Raw genomic sequence first — 16,170 nt, 5'->3', positions numbered from 1 at the left:
CAGCGGGCTGTCCTGCTGGTTGGCTTTCTAGCCGGGTCTATGCACCCCTTCACGTTACTCAAAGTAGCTGGGAGGTCACAAGAGAGGTGGACAGAGCAAGAGCAGGAGGTGGGGCTGGAGGCTGGCTCCATCCCCCTGTACCCCCTCTGTAGGGACAAGCTCCCCAGGGACATCTCGAGTGCGCTGGGGAACGTGGGTCTAAGCTCTGGGCATCAGGCTGACTGGCTTTGAGATTCCAGATGCCACGGGTCTGCTTTGTCTGAGCCTGGGGCCAGCAGAGTGTGGGGCCCTCTGTGTTTAGCACAGGGATGCTGGGCCCCTGGTAATAACCCAGCCACCCACATCTCCCCAAACTGGGCTTGTAGCAGGAAGATGCACAAAGGGAGGGGGGAGCATCAGGAAGAGCCTCCCTCAGGACGCCGAGCAGGCTCCCGGCAGAGGCACTGCCCCAGCCTGTCTCTGTAAGGAGACCTGCTGCCCACCACGGCTGTCCATGGCCTGACCAGACCCTCTGCCCCCAGAGGCCAAGGCAGTCCCTAGACAGCTCCTAGCAAGCTGGGGTGCATTTCTTAATAGCGCCCAACAGAGAGCCCCCCAGCACTCGGAAGTGAGTCCCCACGAACCAGGCCAGAACCCTGCGTCTCCTGCTTCTCAGCCCCACCGTAACAGTTTCCAGCCACCTGGCCTCAGTTGGGAGCCCGGGGGAAGCGGGACTTGCCACCTGCCCCCGTGGGCAGGGCCGTGCCCAGGGCCGCCGCAGAAGTCTCTGGAAGTTACCAAAGACCTGGGCGGGGAGGAGGGTGCGCAGGCACCACCCAACTTTTGTGATTTTTCAGCCTTCTCAGTTTCTGTGGATGCTGAGGCAGGGCTGCCGCGTCCCCGCGTCTGCTCAGCCAGCCTGCCCGCCCTCCCGGGGCCTGATCTGTGTGTTGGCTGAAAGGTTCTCTCCTCCAGCCTCTCCCAGCGCCAGTGTGGAAGGGCAGCCCATCCTTCTGGAACACTCCCTGGGGATCTCGCCTTGCCGTCTGCTTCGGGCCTGGGGGCTGGAGACGCACTTACAACGGTGGAATTCGATCCACTCCCGGGATAATTGTAGGCACAAAGACATTGATTTCGATCAGGCCTGAAAGGCCCCCCGGGTCTGCCCAGCTCTCCTGCCAACGAGCACCCTGGCTGCTCAGGTGCTGTGTCCCTGCAGGCAGGGGCTGGCCGCTCGCAGACGTGGGCTGGGCGCGCACTGGGGTTTCTGGACGTGGGGTCCGTTCAGACGCTCACGCCGCGGTGTGCTCTAGTGACCTGGGGGTGCCTGGGGCCGGCGCCCAGCCCCCACCACGGGAGAGCAGCCCAACATGCTCGACGGCCCCACCCCGAACTGAAGGGCGGTTCCAGGGGACTGTGACGCTTTCACACCTTTGTAAAATCAAACATGTGTCAGGCACACCTCGCGAGGGGGCCTCTGCACCGAGGTTACGTAAGGAGAAAAACAAGCGCCAGTTACAAGAACAGTGGAAGCATCAAAAGTCCCAGGCCGAGCCGCTCTGAGGCCCGCGCGGTGCCGCCCTGTCTGGAGCCCCCGTGTGGGCATCTCCGGCCCCGCCGCTGCCGCCTTCCAGCAGATGCGCCCCGGGCCTTTCACCTGAGCTGCCCGCGGCGGGGCCTCGGCTCACGGCCCCGGGAGGTGACCTCGCCCCCCGGCCACACGCCCGGCCCAGGACGGCTTCCTGGCCAGGCCCAGCGCCGCGTGCGCGTCATGATCTGGAACAGGTCGAGCCAGCGCCAGGACAGCGCGGCCGGGAGGAGGCAGCGGGGCGCCAGCCTCTGTGGGGAGCCGGCCCGGGAGGGCGGAACACGGGCCTTTGGCTTTGGAGGGTTTGGTGCTGGTTTGAAGGGTCCTCGCCGCGGGGGGGTGGGGGGGGCGGCAGAGCTGGATCATTTTTAGGAGAAAGACCTTCTAGAGAAGGCCGGGGGACCCCGCTCAGCCCCGCGGCGGTGCCCGTGAGAGGCCCAGAGGCCCCCGAGAAGGGCCAGCGTCCAGGCAGCCCCGCGGCGGTGGCCGGTGCCAGGCATGGGGCTCCCCCTGGGGGACCCCAAAAGATACACAGGTGGCACCCGGGGGGAGGGAGAAGGCTGGTGTGAGAGACACCATGAGAAGAAAGAGGCGCCATGAAGGGGGTGGAAAGAAACACAAACTGCAGCGAGTTGATTCAGAGAAATGGAGAAAAATGTGGGCAAACTTCTCAAAATAAAAATCCTGCCGGGAAGGACTGAATTACCCCGTTTCCGCCGCGCCCGCTCGGCCCGACGCAGGCCCGGGAGCGCGTCTCGCACGGTAAATATTTAGCGTGTGTTGAGGGAGCACATCGCGTCCCGGCGGAAAGACCCGCAGCTGCTTTTCTGCCAGGGGTGTCGCGGACACAGCCCCACGGTTCCCACGTGGGCGGAGAGGCTGCAGGCAGCCGAGAGGGTTTCCAGGTAACGGCCCCGAGAGGGGTTTCCACACCACGCTGCCAATGACGTCGCGCGGCTGCAGACGTCTCCCTGACGTCACCGCCAACGGGTGTGTCGGGGAGCGGAGCCTTAGGACCCCATTAGCTAAGAATAGCTCGTATGAAAATGTAACAGTCAATAAAAGTGTCCGCCCCAAGCCGCGGCGAGAGGAAGACGCGCGCAGGGGACGCTGCTGGGAACCGGCTTCGTTATTCGTAACAGATGAGCCGGAGAAGCGCGTCTGCGTGTCTGGAAAGAATCAAAGGGAAACGGATGGAAATGCTCACAGAGGGGCTGCAGGCGCGGGGGTGGGGTCGGGGGGGGGGCGCAAGCGGCTATTTCCGTAATGCACACGTCACTTGAAGAAGGTTATTGAGAATAAGTTAAAGTTTTCCCATTTAAGTGGCCGACAGTGAAGTCTTCTCCTTGCTGAAGCCGGACTGTGGCGACACAGAACGAACCTGGGTGCAGCGACCCCCGGGAAGGCAGCAGGGAGAGGCGCTGGCGCTGCGGGCTTGGCGCAGACCGTCCTGCGGGCTCAGCCAGTCGGGACAAGCAGGCCCTGGGCCCTGCGGAGCTGAGGCTGGGAGAGGGACAGGCAGGGCGGACGGAGGCGGTGCACGCGGAGGGTCACCTGAGCTCTCTGGGTGAGTTAAATGATGAAAAACCACTTAGATATGTGATTGCCAAACCCAAAACACCTTTCGAAAGAAAAAGTGAGGTGGCTCAGAGGAACGAGCATCAGACGGACCTGAGAGCACCTTGACTGGTGCCGGGCAGAAGTGGTGACCCCGGTGCCCGGAGCCGGGCCGGCTCCCCTCACCCGGTCCCTGCAGGTGACGGTGCCGAGGCTGCAGGTCAGCGCCAGTGCTGCTGCCCCTTGTACGGCCCCTGCGAAGCCTCCTGCCCGGACCAGCTGCTGGCCGGCGTGACTCTGCGAGGCTTTCGGGTGCATTAGCCAAGGCCCACGCCGCTGCCAGGCAGGAGGAGGTGGTGGAGACAACGCTGGCATCCAGGCCATGGTCCTCATCTCCGGGTCAGCCAGCAGCGCGGGGGTCAGCTTCCCGGGCCTGCCCGCCCGCTGTCTTGCAGTCTGGGGGTGAGGCCCAGCGGCCTGGCTAAACGGGGTGCCCAGGGGCTTCCACTGATGCTCAGGTTTGAGACCATGAGCTAAGGGGGCTGGGGTGTGGCGCGGGCACCGGTGGAGGCCAGTCCCCTCGTCCCCTGCCTGTCCCTGCCCAGCAATCTGGGCAGGCGGGGAGCTCGGGCAGAGCCGGTGGACGAGGGCGATGGAGCAGAGATGGCAGGAGCAGAAGCAGAAGCCCCTAAAGACGAGACGGGGCCAAGTTTGAGAGAATCGGGGTGCAGTGAGGCGCTGAAGCCAGTGGCAGTCCCAGGGGCCAGTATCGACTGGGTCTGGAAACTGCACACGTCGCGTTTGGAAAAGAACACGGGACGCCACAGCGCAGGCCGGGCCCGGGAGGGACGGTCTCTCTACTCCCGAGCGCTCGTCTGCTCACACGCGCCCGCGGGCCGAGGGCCGGTCAGGGCTGGCGCACAGCAGGCGGGCACCGCCATACGGAGGGGGGACAGAGGAGCCCCCCAGCACCAGAAGGGGGTCATGGCAGGCAGGAGGGGCTGGGGAACAAAGACACCGCGTTTCCGTGACCTCCCAGCAAAGGCGCCTTCAAATCCAGAGCCGGTGGCTTTTCCTGGGGAGCAGCAAATGAATTTTTTATTAGCCCATTTGTTTGGCATAAAATATTAACGGGGTGTCATCTCGCCTCACAGGAATTACTGCGCCTGCCGCCGCTAGGCTTCCCGGATCCTGGCCTGGGTCCTGGCGGCCGCGTGCGACAAGCACGGGGGTAAAGGCTGCTGATCTGGGGCACAGGACCCACAAGCTGCTCTGGTCCTCTCCCGCCACCGCGGCTCCAGGGATCCGGCTGGAGCAAGGAAAACGCTTGGAGAGAAAAATGTCTCTACTTGATGCTCTTAAATAGGAAGCGTCTTTGCTTAGGAAGCTGAAGCGACACCAGACGTGACGAACTGCGTGGCCACACCTGAGCGGCCCCCCATGGCTGAGGGATCACGCGGATGTGCCCGCGGGCCGTGTGCCCTGCGCCACGCACAAGACCGTGACCGTGACAGGGGACGATGATGCGAGCGTCCGTCAGCTCGCCTGAGAGAAGGAAAGAGCTTCCATCTCACGGCTGCCAATGCAGAGGCAACTGTGGGGGGCGGGAGGGAGAAGCAAGGGGGTGTCACCTCCAGGCCTGTGGGGGGGGAGGAATCTGTGGACGGGGAGAGGTGGGGGCAAACCTCACGCTGCCTCTTGTTTACGCCTCGATTTCCATGTATTCAGCACCCGCCCATCTGGCCACCATGTGTACATCATGTCCAGCCAGCCAGCCAGCCACCCATCCCCACATCTGTCTATCCACCTGTCCATTCACCTGTCCATCCATCCATCCATTCATCCCTCCATCCATCCCCCCATCTGTCCATCAATCTGCCCATCCGTCTGTCCATCCATCCATCCATCCATCCATCCATCCATCCATCCATCCATCCATCCATCCACTCATCCCCCCATCTGTCCATCAGTCCATCCATCCCCCCATCTGTCCATCAACCTGCCCATCTGTCCATCCATCCATCCCTCCCTCCCTCTCTGCCTCCCTCCCTCCCTCCACCCACCCACCCACCCACCCATCTGTCCAATCATCCATCTGTCTACCTACCCACATACCTGACCAACCCACTCCCTATGGGTCAAGCACCCCTCAGGCACTGGGACTCCCGCGTCCCATGAGGACATGCAGCTACCTTCCTCATGCCCTGCAGCTCTCCCTCCCGCTCGTCTGTTAGGAGAGGGGACCGGGGGGTGCATGGCGGCAGGTGTGGGTCCCTTCTTGACACATGCCTGGCAGCAAAACGCATGGTGCTGGGAAGTCCTGCCAAGTCCCGTCCCAGCAGATGCCCAAACCCACACACCACACCTGTGGCTTGCGGGGTCACTCCTCCGCTCTCCCAGGTTGTGGCCTGGCCCCGAACAAGCTTGTCCAGGCGACTGCTGACGTGCGTGCGCTGGCTGCAAGGACCTGCTGCTCAACAGAGGCACCTTATTGGTGGGGCAGGGATGGCAAGGTCGCATTTGTCTCTGGGGTCTCCTCTCCTCAGCACACAGCGCTGAGCAGCTGGTCAGCACTTGTGTCCAGCGTCCAGGCAACTGGATGCCCTTCTGAGCACAGGCAGGTGACATAAAAAGCTCCCTTCGCCAGGTGCTTACCTGCACTGGACAGTAGGCTCAGATTTCCAGGTGTCTGAGCACTGGGTGTGTATGTTGATGAGGACACAGAGCCCAGGGACAGCAACGTCCATGTCCTCCTCAGGGCTGCAGCAGGACAGAGGCCTCTCCTGCCCAAGTCTCCCGCCAGGAACGGGCCAGGCACCGTAGTGCAGAGGCTCTCACAGTGCCGTCCCGCGAGCCTGGGCTGACGTTCCTGGGGCCCTCTCTGGGTGTTCGCGCTCCCACGTGGCCAAAACAGAGGCTGCTTATGCAGTTTACCCCCAGAATATCTCCAGAGAAGTTTGAGGGCAGACTCAGGTGAGACTACCTGGTTCCCAGTCGCCCACATGAAGACGAGACTAGCTGAGAAACGTGTTGGGTGGGAGGCAGACTGGGGTGGGTCTGGGCTTTGACGTTCTCGAGAATAGATATCTCCTCCACCCCAGGTGAAACTGCTGTGACCCGCTCTGGAGTCACCTGAGGAGCTTTTAACACTGCCCCCACCCCGCCCAGGCCACGCCCCTGAGAATTGCCATTTGGTGATTTCTCCAATTCAGCTCAGAGTCCCCCAAAAACTTGAAGCACAAAGTGAAACATGGCAGGTGTGACAACAGCTCTCACACAACCAGCAGCGAGTCCAAATGTGTCAGGGTCCAAATGAGGCTTTGGGCAAGTCAAGTGGTGATGGTGGTGATGGTGGTGGTGATGGTGGTGATGGTGGTGATGGTGATGGTGAAGGTGGTGATGGTGGTGATGGTGGTGATGGTGATGGTGGTGATGGTGGTGATGGTGGTGATGGTGATGGTGGTGATGGTGATGGTGGTGATGGTGATGGTGGTGATGGTGGTGATGGTGGTGGTGATGGTGATGGTGGTGATGGTGGTGATGGTGATGATGGTGATGGTGATGGTGAGGTGGTGATGGTGGTGATGATGGTGGTGATGGTGGTGATGGTGGTGATGGTGATGGTGGTGATGGTGGTGATGGTGGTGATGGTGGTGATGGTGATGGTGGTGATGGTGATGGTGGTGATGGTGATGGTGGTGATGGTGGTGATGGTGGTGATGGTGGTGATGGTGGTGGTGATGGTGGTGATGGTGATGGTGGTGGTGGTGATGGTGATGGTGGTGATGGTGATGGTGGTGATGGTGGTGATGGTGGTGATGGTGGTGATGGTGGTGGTGATGGTGGTGATGGTGGTGATGGTGATGGTGGTGGTGGTGATGGTGATGGTGGTGATGGTGGTGATGGTGGTGATGGTGGTGGTGATGGTGGTGATGGTGATGGTGGTGGTGGTGATGGTGATGGTGGTGATGGTGATGGTGGTGGTGGTGATGGTGATGGTGGTGATGGTGGTGATGGTGATGGTGGTGGTGATGGTGGTGATGGTGACGGTGGTGATGGTGATGGTGATGTTGGTGATGGTGGTGATGGTGATGGTGATGGTGGTGATGGTGGTGATGGTGGTGATGGTGGTGATGGTGGTGATGGTGATGGTGGTGATGATGATGGTGGTGGTGATGGTGATGGTGATGGTGATGGTGAGGTGGTGATGGTGGTGATGGTGGTGGTGATGGTGGTGATGGTGGTGGTGATGGTGGTGATGGTGGTGATGGTGATGGTGGTGATGGTGGTGGTGATGGTGGTGATGGTGATGGTGGTGATGGTGATGGTGGTGGTGGTGATGGTGGTGATGGTGATGGTGGTGGTGGTGATGGTGGAGATGGTGATGATGGTGGTGGTGATGGTGATGGTGGTGATGGTGGTGATGGTGATGGTGGTGATGGTGATGGTGGTGATGGTGATGGTGATGGTGGTGATGGTAGTGGTGGTGATGGTGGTGATGGTGATGGTGATGATGGTGGTGGTGGTGATGGTGGTGATGGTGGTGGTGGTGATGGTGGTGATGGTGATGGTGGTGGTGATGGTGGTGGTGATGGTGGTGATGGTGGAGGTGATGGTGGTGGTGGTGGAGTGGGGTGGTGGTGGGTGTAGTAGTGGGTGATATAACTGTTGGTGGGGAGGGGCTCAGGTCAGTAGGCATGAGGCCCCTTTTATGTGATATTTCCATTGTATGGTGACCTTTGTCTTCCTCTCAACCTGAGGGCCGGCCTACACCGGATCCAACTGCCAGCCTCCGGCAAGCCTGCGTTTTGCAGGCTGCATGGGGAGAACACTCTGTGGCCTCCCTGGTGGGCTGCGGGCCCTCTGTGGGGGGACGAGTGGAGGCCCGAGCCCATAGACACCTATGGCGGCTGGTGTAGGAAGTACCCGTGAGCTGGGGCTTCCTGCGGTGCTGGGTGAGAGGAGACGTGTCCACGTGAACGCGCGCACACACACACACACATACATGCATGTGCGCACACCCACACCTGTGCCCACAGGTACCACGTGCCGGCTGGTGGGGTTGGCACCTGCAGGTGGGGGCCGGGGTGTGCCAAGCACTCTGCAGGATGGCCCCCGGTGTGGGACAGCCCTGCAAAGAGCAACCAGCCTGACACATCAGGGGGCTGAGATGGAGGATCCCTGCCCCACTCCATGATGTTGTCACCACCGGCCGGCAGGCACGGCCTCTGCTGCCCCTGACCGTCCTTGGTGCCCGCCCCCTGCCCACAGCCCATCTCATTCCTGCCTGTTGGGATTTGCTGAAGGCCTGAAACCCCTACTGCGTCATGACTGCCCGTTTCCTTCCCCACCAAACTCTCAGTCTAACGGTAAATAGGATTCGAGAGCACTGGCTCGCACGGGGTCTGCGGTTCTAGGACACCTGTGTTCCCCTTCCAGGCCAGGGGACGAGGAGGGTGAGGCAGTGGCATGAACACGTCACGCTTACGCTGCACAGAAAGGCCGCGCTGTGCGTAGCTGGGAAATCAGAGCCGGCGCAAACCTGCACCTCCGGCCCTGAGTGAGGCTAATTTTTCATTGTCCTTGAAGTTAATCAAGCCTGTGGAACCAGCATCACCAAATTGACTCAACGTGATTTTCAATTAACTCAAACAGATGGCCGAGATTTTCCAGGTGACTCTCCATATTAATGCCACGAGTCTGCTGGCGCTGGCCCGGGGGGCTCGGCGGGGCTGGGGCACAGGAGGACGGCGGAAGGGGCAGACCCAGCGAGGGGCCTGCGGCGCCCTGATGTTCCTTCCGTGCCAGCTAGAATATTACCAGCCCACGCACTGGGCTCCAGACCAGCGCTCATCAGGCAAGGGCGTGGAGCCAGGCCTGGGGGCCTGCAGGGAGGAGGCGCACCCAGGTGGGTGGGGCGGTGGGGGCCCCGTGTGGGCACCGGGCCCATGCGGGTGGCCGGCGGCACCAAGGAGGAAAGGCTGGGACAGCGCCTGGAGCTCTGCCTTGGCTCAGGCTTCTGGGACTGGGCCGCCACCAGGGAGACCCCCCGGAGAGCGGGAGCAGGGCCCGCAGCAGCCCTGGTGCTCGGGCAAGGCCCTGCTGCGTGTCAGAACGAGCCGCCCGCCGGGCTTCCAGATGGAGAGAGCGGGCCCGGAGCTCTGGACACGCTGCTGCCGCCTGGCGCCCAGGCCGTGCGAGCTCGGGGACAGTGGGCAGCTGACACCCAGGCCACCCGTGTGGACAGAACCTGCTCAGTGTCCCACTTACGAGGCAGCCGTCTGCCTTGGCGGGCCGGCGTCACCACGACAGGGCCCAGGTTTGCCCCGGGCGGAGCGGCAGGGGAGCCCGCCCGATGTCACGCTCCAAATGTGGATTTCTGAGGGGCGGCTGCCTGCCTCACCCCACTCGTGCCCCTGGAGCCGGTGCTGGCGGCCCCCACCCCACGCCTGTCCCCAGGGGAGGTGACCCTTTCGCAAACAACTGAATCATAAAGTGCAAGGGAAACTGGAAAATGTACGGGGGACGGTCTTCTGGGATTTAAGTGAGCAGCAGCGTGGCCCTGCCCTGAGCAGGCGGTGGGGCCCCCCAAAACCCACCGCGCACAGACCTCATGCGCGGGTCGTCTGGTGGCGTCATCTCCAGGTCGTGGGCCGGCCCGTTCAAGCCGATGACGTGCAGGGAGATGCTGGGGTTCTCACATCCGGCCTGCGGGGCAGAGGGGACAGAGCTGGAGTCAGCACCCCCGCCGGGCGTGTCCCCGGGTCTCCCCTGCAGGCTCCCAAGCGGGACCCCGGAGTGCAGGTGGGGACCAGGGGTGCCCTGGACGACCCGTCCACATCGGGAACCCACCCAGGGAATCCACCCCTCGCCCGCCCACCCCGTCTTCCAGGGTCTGTCTGCTCCACTCGCTTCGCGACCTGGGAGGGGAACAGCACCTAGACCTGGGCGAGGCAGGGGGCAGGGCTGGGGTGCAGGGAGGTGCCAAGCAGGACGAGCACAGTGTGGGAATGCCGGGAGTGTGGGGACCAAGGCCCTGCCAGGAGCTGGGGTCCTCGTGGCTGCCCCTGTGGGCCGATAGCCAGCCTGGGGACAGGGAGGGCGTGAGTCCTGACTGGTGGGCAGTGTCTGGGGGTGGCCCACCTTCCCCTGTGACTGCAGGAGACGTTCATGGGGGCTGCAGAGCCAGGCGGCGCCCAACTCAAGGCTCCGGTTTGGGGGTGTCATGGGCCAGAGAGCATCTGCTTCTCTTGGCCAGCACATGCTGGCTCTAGTGAAACCGGAACCCCGTTCTGAGGCATGTGGGGCTCCTGGTTCCCATTCGGAGCAGCTGTCCCAGAGCTCACTGCAAAGTCAAGGGCCTCACTCCTAAATTGGGGGGCCCTGGCACAGGGTTCACTAGGGAGATGGCCCTTCTGTGGGGTCAGAGGATGACAGGGGGCCCAGGGCTGAGCTGTGCACATGTGCGTGTGTGCACACGTGCATGTGCGCACAGGTGCAGGTGTGCACACGTGTGTTGAAAGATCTGACATCAATTCAATGCACTTAACCGTGTTTCCAACTAAAACCCTGGGCCTTTCTACATAACCAGGAGTTAATCCAAGACCTGCTGAAGGAGGAGGGAAGAATCCTGTGAAAAGCAACTCCAGGCCAAGTGCTGACACCTGGGGGCGCTCAGGACAGGAGGCAGAGCGGAGGCCCTGGCTTCCAGGGAGTCGCCGCCCTCCTGCCTGGGGCCTGACCTGGCCAGGAGCTGCCCTGGGGTGTGAGGTCCCAGGAGCCACGACTGAATGTTACCCCAGCTCATGTGCTGTGCCCTGACCCCTGGGGTGACGTCAGAGAAGTCTGGAGTGATTCGGGTCAGGGGCAGTGTAGGGTAAAGAAAATATCAGGCTTTTCTGCCCTCCCGCCATCAGGATGGATGATGGATCCTTGTCCTGAGCGCATGCCTGATGGCGGCACCTGGACTAGGGTGTGGGCCTAGGTAGATGGGATTCAGCTGAGCTAAGACTGTGCTTTTTTTTAAGGGCGGCGTCATGGGGGGATGCCAGCAGCAGCAGTAGAAGCCGAAGCAAAAGCCGAAAGAGAAGCCGAGAAGCAGCAGAACGAACTCCAGAGAGCCCAGATAGAGTGAAGACTTGCTGGGGGCTGGGAGGCCTGCAAGCCTCCCAGCCCCCCAGCCAGCACCCCTGCCTGCCATATGCCTGGTGAACCCCAATAAAAGACCTGCAAAAACCCACTAAGGACTCTGACTCCTCCTTTACCCGGTCTGCTGGATATTAGAAAACCTGCTCAGTGGCCATTCCTGCCCCTACAAGGAGCATGCGTGAGCCGTCCCATGCACCCGGCTTGGGGGGGAGGGCATCTGGGGACGCCATCCAGGCCCAGATGGCCGTGTGTGCCAGGGCTGGCCTCGCCCTCCCCGGCAGCCACAGGCAGAGGTCTGGGGTTCGGCGTCTGGCCCTCCCACTTGCCAGATGCTGTGCTTATAAAGTGAGGTTTGGTCTCCGGTGGCGCAGCAGTTGAGCGCTGGGTTGCGAAGCTGCCCGCAGCCTCTGCAGCACCGGTTCGATCCCCGGCTGCTCCCCGGCCACCAGAGGAGGGTCCCACATGGCGCGCAGACCTCTCCTGCCGCCCGCTGCTCCCCTCAGCAGTGTCCTTCGGTCCTTCTGCCTGCTCTGCTCCCCGCTCTGGCTCTGGGGAATTCTCTCACCCTCCCGCGCTTCTGACTGTACCCAGTGCGTGTATAAATAAATAAATCTTAAATAAAATAAAAATAAAAAATGCACTCTCTCTTTATAGTTAAAAAAAAGTAAAGTGAGGTTTGGGTGTTGGCCCCTCCCGCCCCGCTGTGGCCCTGCTGCCCTTGGAGCCCGCAGCTTGGTTTGGGCAGTGACCGGCAGTCTCAGGCCACAGCCTGGCCCAGCGCCGCGAGGCAGCAGCCGGGCCGGGCAGAGGGAGGTGGCGCTGGCCCCGAGGCCGAGGTCTAAGGTGGGCCAGGAGCTGGTGCGCGCGGGTGAGCGCTTGCTGCGGGATCACAGGTGGAGGGTGTGTCCTTACTCTGGTTCCCACGAAGCCTGGACAAATGGTTAGTGGTCGTGCAATTATTTGAAATCAAGTGAACCTGACAAATTCAGCACAACAAGGAAGGGGTTTCCTGCGCTACTGTGGTGGGGGGTGTCTTGCTGCCCCAACCAGGTAAGAGCTGGCAAGCAGTTAAGGAGAGGGCCTCACACCGTGGGGCCCAAGACTTTCAAAGAGCCTCACACCGCGGGGCTGAAGATTCCTTGTACCCCACGCCATGGGGCCGAAGATTAATCTGTAACCTATAAATATCCCTTTGTTTTTTGTTCTTGGTCATACAAAGAAAAAACTTCTCGGAAAATACGTTGGGCAATAAATGACACGTGTAAGAATGCTGTGAACACGCGGCTCGGAGAATGACCTGCTCAAAAATTAACCACTGAGCAATTTGGCCCACTTGACAATGGGAAATACCTGCTGTACGAGAGCGTGCCCGACAAGCAACCCAGAGCTGGCCGCAAATTTCTTTTTAGAAGTTTCTTAGGGAAGCCTTTTTTAGGAAGCTGATCACGCTAGGAGTTTCTAGGTAGAAAAAGTTCTGATAACGGACAACCAGGGAGCAGCTGGTCTCCAGCTGCCGGCCGCACAGGTGGAGGAATCCTGTGCTGTGGTAGCCTTGGCGGACAGGGAGGCGCCGAGGACCAGCAGCTGTCGTGGGTGATGGTTTAGGCTGAAATAATGAGTTTAAGTTTTTTGTTGTCTATTAACTTTAAAGGTCACATTTCTTCTCAGAACACGCAGGCGCCAGACGGCCCTGGAAGGACTGCACTGGCTGTTTCTGGTTTGCTTCTATGCAGGTGATGACGCCGTCCCACCGCTTGCCTGAATGTGCAAAGACCCGCCGAGACCCTCCGCAGGGGACACCTGCCCCCATCCAGTGTCGGCGTCTCCTCACTCCCTCGCCCGCCTCATCTGCCCCTCCCCTCAGCCCTCCGTCTCGCCAGCACTGTCTCGTCCTTCAGGAACCCCTCACACGACATTTTGCCGAGCTGGCCTTCGGCATGGTGCGGGCTGGGGTGGGGGGCGGTTACCCTTGCCTCCGACTGCGCCCTGCTCACCCGGCCTGGCCTTCTCCGCCTTCGCGGTCGGGGTGGGGGCGATGAGAGAGGCAGAGACTTGGTCCGCCGTCCCCCTCACCTACCTTGGGGTAGTGATAGGGCTTCACAGTGGGGTACACGGAGCCGGTGTAGGTGGGGAGCTCCATGACGGGCACCCGGGAGTCATTGATGGTGGCGTAGGCGAGCCTCGTGCCATCCGGAGACCACCAGTGCGCGATGTGGGTCTTCAGGACCTCCTCTGCGGGCAGACAAGGCAGACAGCTGAGCAGCGGCCCACGCCGCGGAGGTCGCTGCTGCGGGCCCAGCGTGCGCCCGGGGGAGAGGGAGGCCCCCAGGGACTCTCGCCTCTGCAACCCGCAAGGCCTGGCTTGGCCCACCCAGCCCCCGGCCCCCGGCCCCGGCCTGGCCCGGCCTGGCACAGTGAAAGCAACGAGCCAAGGCCTCACGGAACAGATGCTAATTGTCTGGAAGCCATTTTTGTTTGCACAAATTGGACACCCCCAGCCCAGCAGGCGTGGAATGGTCATTGCCCTGTCGTGGGCGGTTACGTTAAGACGACACAAGCAGCAGAAGCAGAGGAAGGACATTCCCACGGAGTCAGAACCAGACGGGAAGGAGGGGGCTGGGGAGACCCTGGAGGTGCCGGGCCACTGGCAGGAGCGCCTGGGTCCTGCCTTGTGTGGAGCCGTGAAGCCCCGGGGGGGTGCGGGGCCGGCTCAGCTTGCGCTTGGGAAGGACGTTCGCTGCGTGCCACAACAGCAAAAGGCCCCGTTCAGCAGGGCTGAGAGGCAAGCGATGCTCCTCGGGTTCCCAGAACCCCCAAGTCAGGCCCGTCCCACCAGCACCGCGGCTACTTAGAGTCTTAACTTTGGCTGAGGATTCTAGGGCCTGATATTTTTCCAGACGAACAACTCGATCACTGGAGATGGCTCGCCGGCTCTGGCCATGAAGGAAGGACAGAGGAAACCTCCTTCCCAGCCCCCGGCGAGGTCGCCAGCACAGAGGTGGAGCTGGGGGCAGGGCAGCAAATGACCGGCCTGAGCGGGCAGGAGTGCCGGGCTGGAGCTCAGCCCTAGGCCGAGGGGGGCCAGGAGACACAAGTGCAGGGGCGGGGCCCCAGGAGGCGAGGGGCGGAGGTGAGGGGCGGACACTCGGGGCTCCCTCGACCTGGGAAGAGCCTCTTCGTGCCTCCCCTCGTATGAGCTGCCCTGGAACCAGCCAACATGCCCTGCCAAGCCCATGTTCCTCGCCCTTTGCCCACTCCTTGGCCACTAAGATTTAATCCTCTGTTCCCCACCAGGTCCCCAAACCTGTACCTGACTCCCTTTCTTCACTGGGGAGGCAGATTGGAGTTTATGTCCTTTCCTGTTGCCAAGCGATTTGCAGCAGAACTTTTTCTCAAACACCCGGTGTCTCTGTAGGGGTCTCTGCACTCCGGCCCCGCCTACTCTGTTTCTTAACAGCTGAAGACACTTCCCAGTGCATCGGGTCAGAACCCAGGGTCCAGCAGCCCCACCTCAGTGCTACGTGGGGCTGAGGTCAAGGGCTCGTCCCTTCACGCGGTCTCTACGGAGGGCAAGGGACTTCCCTCGAGATTTGCTCTGAAAATAGTGATCAGGACAATTCCATGACCGGACGCTGGAGCCCCAGCCGCTGCTCACCACCAGGCGTGACTGTGAACTTGCCTCGTGTGCGGGCCCAGGCGGACAGGCAGCCCCAGACCGGGATCCCAAGAGGATAAAAATCCCAAGAGAGGCACTGTGTAGGCCGCGGTGGCACTGGCCCCGTGGGTGACGGCCACAGAAGGGAAGCAGCAGAAACAGAGAGAGGCGGGCAGCGTCATGGAGCGGGGTCAGCGGCCTCAGGGGGCTGCGGGGCAGGCGAGGGGCTGGCCTCGTGGGCAGACCCTGCGGTTGCCATGATGTGCTGCACCTCCAGCTCAGGGACCGAGCGGGCAGCTCCCCGGGCAGCTGGGCCGGGGCCTCTGGAGGCTGGTGAGGTGGCCTGTCCCTCCGTGGCCACACCACTGGCCTCCTTTCTTGGAGGAACCTGATGTCCTGGGCCTGGAGCAGCGACGCTGGCATCACACAGTCACTAGCATCGTCCTCCAGTCCAGTGTTTCCTCCTGGTCCTGCAGAGAGCTTTCCTCAAGCACCCAGCAGCCGGCCAGAGGCCCACCCACGTGACCCGGTCTCTTCCTCCAGTGGCCGGTGGACTCGGTCAGTAGCACGAGCCTCCGACTCCACCGCCCACCGCACCCCCGCGCGGGGACATGGCCGCTCGGAAACAGACCAAAGGTCCTGGTGTCCTGGGCTCTGGCAGTTCTGCTAGAACTCGGCCCCGCGGAGTCCCCATCTGTCCCTCCGCCTCCAGCGTCCTGTCGCCTCCTGGCACCAGGTGAAACGACTTGGAGCATTTCCGTGGCTGATAAAGCCCCAGCAGTCTGGGCGGACGAGTGCCAGCCCTGAGGGCGCGTGATGTTCCAGCCTTCGGGCCGACACCGAGACGCCCAGAGTGGCTGAGCGTGGCTCAGGGGTGACACTGTGCGGAGCCGCCTGGCTGTGCTCGCTGCACGGAGTGTGAACACAGACCGGCGATGGCCTGAGCCCCCGCCCTGTGTGGCCTGGCCCTGCTGCAGCAGACGGGCGCCGCCCGCCACGCCGCTTGTGGGTGACTCTGCTCGGTCACTTCTGTGCTGCGGGGGTGGGGGAGGAGCCCGCAGGGAGAGGGCCCGGGGCCGGAGCCCAGGGGTTCCCAGCTCGCTCCCTCCCAGCTGAGCAGGACTCGGGCCAAGTGAGGGCTGCAGACAGGCTGTGAGGACACAGTGGTGGAAACAGCCTCGCACACCACCCAGCAGGGGCCACCTCTCTGAGCCCCCGTGGGCTCCTGCCCCAGGGGAGGACA

At 62.1% G+C, this 16,170-nt stretch overlaps 1 protein-coding gene across 4 annotated transcripts in view; it reads right to left on the bottom strand.

Annotated features, from left to right (window-relative positions):
* The window catches only part of DPP6 (dipeptidyl peptidase like 6), a gene marked incomplete at both ends in the record, with an annotated part of 400,205 nt that overhangs the window by 38,403 nt on the left and 345,632 nt on the right, over nt 1-16,170 (bottom strand). For all 4 annotated transcript variants that reach the window (XM_084230872.1, XM_084230874.1, XM_084230871.1 and 1 more), the window contains 2 exons: nt 9,735-9,832; nt 13,350-13,504. In XM_084230872.1, the coding sequence (XP_084086998.1) occupies nt 9,735-9,832; nt 13,350-13,504 (253 nt within the window). The remainder of the gene's footprint in view (nt 1-9,734; nt 9,833-13,349; nt 13,505-16,170) is intronic.

The sequence above is a fragment of the Talpa europaea genome (assembly GCF_964194135.1).
Source record: "Talpa europaea genome assembly, chromosome: 3".
Taxonomy (NCBI): domain Eukaryota; kingdom Metazoa; phylum Chordata; class Mammalia; order Eulipotyphla; family Talpidae; genus Talpa; species Talpa europaea.
The sequence above is the reverse complement of the archived record's forward strand: the minus strand, read 5'-3'. Positions and strand labels throughout refer to the sequence as shown.